The sequence below is a fragment of the Dermochelys coriacea genome, chromosome 16 (genome assembly GCF_009764565.3).
Source record: "Dermochelys coriacea isolate rDerCor1 chromosome 16, rDerCor1.pri.v4, whole genome shotgun sequence".
Taxonomy (NCBI): Eukaryota; Metazoa; Chordata; order Testudines; family Dermochelyidae; genus Dermochelys; species Dermochelys coriacea.
In genome coordinates, this window is record NC_050083.1 from 5924645 (window position 1) to 5929538 (window position 4894).

General features: G+C 49.7%; 1 protein-coding gene across 1 annotated transcript in view; it reads right to left on the reverse strand.

Moving 5' to 3' along the window:
• The window catches only part of DPP7 (dipeptidyl peptidase 7), a 30866-nt gene extending 27851 nt beyond the window's left edge, over positions 1-3015 (reverse strand). The window contains exons 1-2 of the mRNA XM_038374273.2: positions 2764-3015; positions 2311-2424 (exon numbers count right to left, since the gene is read on the reverse strand). Coding sequence (XP_038230201.1) covers positions 2311-2424; positions 2764-2875 — 226 coding nt within the window. The 5' untranslated portion in view covers positions 2876-3015. The remainder of the gene's footprint in view (positions 1-2310; positions 2425-2763) is intronic.
• Positions 3016-4894: the final 1879 nt, after the last annotated feature.

A 4894-nucleotide genomic window follows, 5' to 3' on the forward strand; every position in this document is an offset into this window, starting at 1 on the left:
TGAAATCACCGACTCAAGTATGGGGTCCATTTGCAAAGGGGTATCTTCTGTTTCCCATGACATACATGGGTAATCAGCAGGGAAATAGAGAAGAGATAAATTACCATGAAGTAGAACTATAATCAAATATGCCATACTGGAAAGATCAGTAAAAGTGACTAGCAATTCTCTGAAGAATTAGAATGATTTGGTCTCATAGCCAACCTAAGTGTGTTTTTTTTTTTTAAATGTTCATTTTTAGACTGAAACTTTGGACAACTCCCAGCTAATCTCATGAGAGTCAGCTGACTTACTTGTGAAATAAGTTCTGGCAGCCAGTTGTCATTGGTTGTTTCAAATCCTTACTATCACAAAAGGCCCACAATGCACAAAAGGAAAGCGTGTGGGTGGGAATGAGGGGAGACACCCAGAACCACTCCCCCCCACCCCCCGATATTTTGCAACCAAAAGAACCACAATGCTGATGTTCCATTTGTTTTACAAATATGATTTAGTTCCAGTTTACAAAGTTTGGCCTGACATGACACTAGGATCAAATATGCGTAACAATTAATTTAAAATAAGTGTTTCATTCAGTGATTTAAACAACCAAACCATGCAACAAACTAGACGAGTCCAAGGGAGCATAGAATACAAAACTGTTGCAGCAGGCATTTCATGGGGGAGAAGAGGGAAGCAGAAACTATAGGTGGTCTCACCCCCCCTCTCTCCCTGACAGTAAGATTATAAATGGGAGCTGTTGACTGTTTGATCCTAGCCTCCCCTCTCCCTCCCCCCCCAAAAAAAACAAACAACCAAAAAAAACAAAGAAAAACAAACACACACCTGGATCTTCACATACCTTCAAATTCCTCCTAACAGGCCTTCATTCCTTCTCCTATAAAGAGATCTTTTCCCCCTACAAAACTTGTTTAGAATTAAAATTCAAAGCAGTGTTTTCTATGATTATTCAAATTTTTCAATTTCTTTAATCATTCAGTACTTGAAAAGTACCTTGTTTCTCTGAAGGACTCACAAAAGAGGACTCACCTCTAGCTGAGTCACAACATGTACTGTTGAGTATCAATCTGAGACAAGAGACAAGTTTGCTGGCTTTTTTCACTGCACAACGCAGTTCAAAATGTTTGAAACTTTAAAGCTCTTAACAGCTTGGAAAACAGTTACTTGACGCATCATCTCCGTTTTTTACCAGATCTTGGTGGTTAAGATGGACTGCGAGGAAGTAAAGTTTGAATACACAAGACCAGATTCTGCTGTCAGTTATACCTAGTGTAAAATACAGCAGAACTCCGGGAGTGTGATTAGGGATTTACATAAGGAGAACAGAGCACAGTTTGGCTCTACATGTTTGGCAGCAGGACTTTTTCAGTCAAAGAACTCCCCCCCCCCTTACACACAAACAAACACCTTTGGAACTTAACCCCTGCAGCAGTGCAGACTTTGAGTCTCCTGACTTTCCAGGACATGTTTAACCATTTGTTTTCTCTACTGTATTCAAAGCACCAAACTGCACCTGCAATAGGTGCCTTAGAAGTTATCAAAAATAGTAATAGAGCAGCAAAGCAACAAAGGCCAGTTCATGCCTCACATAGCTGGTCACTCCATGGCTCTGGGGTGGCCACATTTTGGACACTGCATTCAGCTCTGCACACCTCATTAACAGAACAAATGACAAATTGGAGGAATATAGAGAGGAGATGGTGAAGGAACTCCAAACTGATTTGTTAGGAAAGATTAGAAGAGCTAAATCTGTATTGCTTGATTAAACTAACTACTAACTATCATAGCCCTAGCTGTCTACAAGTATTTGATGGATGTAAACCTTGAGCAAAAAAGGAAATGATTTACAGGGATCCAGAAGGATCCCCCAAGTTTCAAAAAAATGAGAAAAAAACATTAGTAGTGAGATTTATTTAACTGTGGAATAATCTTCCAAGGGGAGTAAAAATAGAAGCCAGATCACTTAAGATATTTGAAACTGGGACTCAGGGGATGAACCAGTAGGTCTCTTCCATCTTTAATTTAATTCCATTAAATGGTTTACTATGCTGAGGTACAGCAGAGCCAATGTGGAATACCAGCCCCTGTATTCGTACCACAGGGAAATTTGGAAGTATATTTAATGCGTCATTCGGGAAAAGCAACAGGCCAACGAAGTTTCTCTAAAAGTTTCACCATATTTCCAAAAAACACTGACAGATGGGCCCACACATGCCCGGATCCGCAAACTCTTTTGGAATCTGTTAACAGTAAACATGTGTTGGAGATGAAACATGGCTCTGTCTGAGCCCCGGTGTGTAACGGACATACCTGTTGTGAGGTATCTCTGTAGAAAGGTCTTATTGCCATACGATTTGAAGTTGAAGTGATCTAATGTCTGCTCAAAGTACTGCTCCTTGAAAACAGGCTCCGGTGTTCTGTAAACTAAAGAATCCCTAGCTGGGTTACACTGGGTTTGCAGGCAGGGTTTAAAGGGGAGCAGGCAGGCTGTGTAAACGGGCGTCTACAAAGCTTAACGGAAGCAGGAACGTTTCCATGACCCTTTCGAAGCATTCAATGCAGGTAGGTCTGAATGGAAGAGACCCCCCCCGCCCCCGCGATGCGCTTGGAGCGCGGGGCTGGTTCTGCTCCGGAGTCACCCCACGGGCCAGGCGAAGGGAAGGGAAGCGAAGCGAAGCGACTTCACCGCGCCCCGGCAGGCGGGGCCAGTACCGGGGCCAGGCTGTGCCCAGAGGGCAGTCGGGGGCCGGGGGGGGCACCTACCCCGTGCGGGCCGTGGGTCCCGGCACCCCAGGCCCCGCCCCAGCGGCAACACGAGGACGAGCAGCAGGAGCGGGCGCGAGCGAACTCCGGGCGGGGTTCCCATGGTAACCATCCGGTGGCAGCCCGGCCTCGGCGGCGATGGAGAAGTCACATGACGCCAGGAAGCTGATCACATGACCTCTGGGGGGGTGGAGCCGGGAGATGACGCGGGGGTGACGCCATTTCTACCGAGGCGCCGCCATCTTGTTTAATGAGGCCCTGCCCCAGAGGGGGATAGTTGGGCCCCGTCCCCGCTACCCCCGGGTAGCCCAAGGGGCGGGATGCGGGATGCGGGATGCGGGGGTGGGGAGAGCGGGGCCAGATGGCTGCAGGCCGCTGGAGGGGGAAACAGGCCCCAGCGCATGGAGCAGCCCCCAGCTGGGTCCCGCTGCAGGCGCAGCCCCAGCAAGGGCGATGCCCATGTGGCTTAGGGCAGGGTGCGGCTCGGGGCCAGGGTTACCATCTTCGAAGGGCAGAAACCCGGCAGCCCCACGCAAGGCGGGCCCCGCCCAACCCCAGCCGCAAGGCCGCTTCACGGCCCACCCCTTCAACAGCCCCTTACAGCCTCCGGAGAGAGAACCGCTATAGATCGGAGTCGTACCATCGTTTCCTTACGCAACCTGCGGACGTGGGAACACGGCAGCATCTTTAGCTAGACACACAAGCTTTTACCATTAGCTATCCCAGTGCATTGTGATAATCATACAAATCTTTAGAACCATGTAAAAAAAACCTGGCAGATTAAGGTATTTTTATGGCAGCTGACAAATCCATTTAAAAAAAAAAAACAGACCAGGCCAGTCAACTACGGGCCAGCTGGTAACCCTAAGTGAAGCCCCCGGAGGCTGGAGCATAGGAATATGATGGGATGGGGCTAGGATGAGGGGGCCTGGGCTGTGGTACAGCTTTGAGGGAGATGGGGGTTTGCCATGGACCTGCGTGAAGCAGCTTCTAGGGAAGGAGATAAGGTGATCCTGTACACTGAAATCTATGCCCAGTGTGAACAGCCCGGGACTGAAATGTGCACAGTCCCAGCCACCCACATGCAGCACGACAAAAGCCTCTGTTGGACCATAGATTAGAGCCCAAACCTGAGAAATGTTCAGCACCTCTCAGCACAAGGCCATTACAGAATCAAGATACTGTCCAGACTTCCTATTTCTTACCATTCACATACTGACATGACGGCTTTCTGGGGCAATGGGTGTGCATGCAAACAAAGCAAAGAGAAATACCGATAGAAGGTGCTTTCATATACTGTGGTGATGGATGCTACAGTAAACCCAACAAAAGATAGGAAGCTTCTCGTTTCAAGTCACAGTTGTCACATTCAGAAATAATTTCCATCCCCAACAAATTCTTCAGAACTCCTTGGAGTTTACATGGCTTTGGAAGGGTGGAGAAAGATCAGAGACTGACAATGTTTCTGAGAGTGAACCATCGGTTCTAGGGCAAAAAGAACTGGACAGTGGAAGCTGAAGTGCTGTGGGAAAGGAGTTTTACAATGGAGCAACTTTGCTTCTCTAATGCTAACTCTTCCCCTGAACCACCCACTCTGCACCTTGCCAGCTCTCTCCCCTCCATGGGTTCTAGAGTTGGTACTGGCGTAGGCGACTGGTAGCTGCTGATAGTGGGGGCACAGTGGCAGGCCCTCGCCACCACTGCCATATTCAACTTCCTGGTGACTGCCAACGCACTCTCCAGCAACACCCCCCTGACCGCGGCACACTGGACATTAGGGGAAATGGTACCCTGGGCAAACTTGTATTTTGGTGCCCTGGCCCCTGTGGCCTCCCCCAATCCCCCAGTCCCCCAACCCCCTCTGCGCCCCAATGCCCCCACCCATCACGCAATCACCCTTGCCCCCCCACTGCCTCCCAGGCTCCCCCCAATCACTCCTAGCCCCCCACTGCCTCCCCGGGATCCCCCGCATCGCTCCTGGACCCCACTGCCTCCCCCACAACCACCCCCTTGCCTCAGCCCCTGCTACCTCCCTGGGCTCCCCACCCCCAGCTCCCCTGGATCCCGCTGCTTCTCCCCCAACATTGCCCCAACTGACTCCCAGAGCTCCAGGCAGGCTAGTCCAGTCACG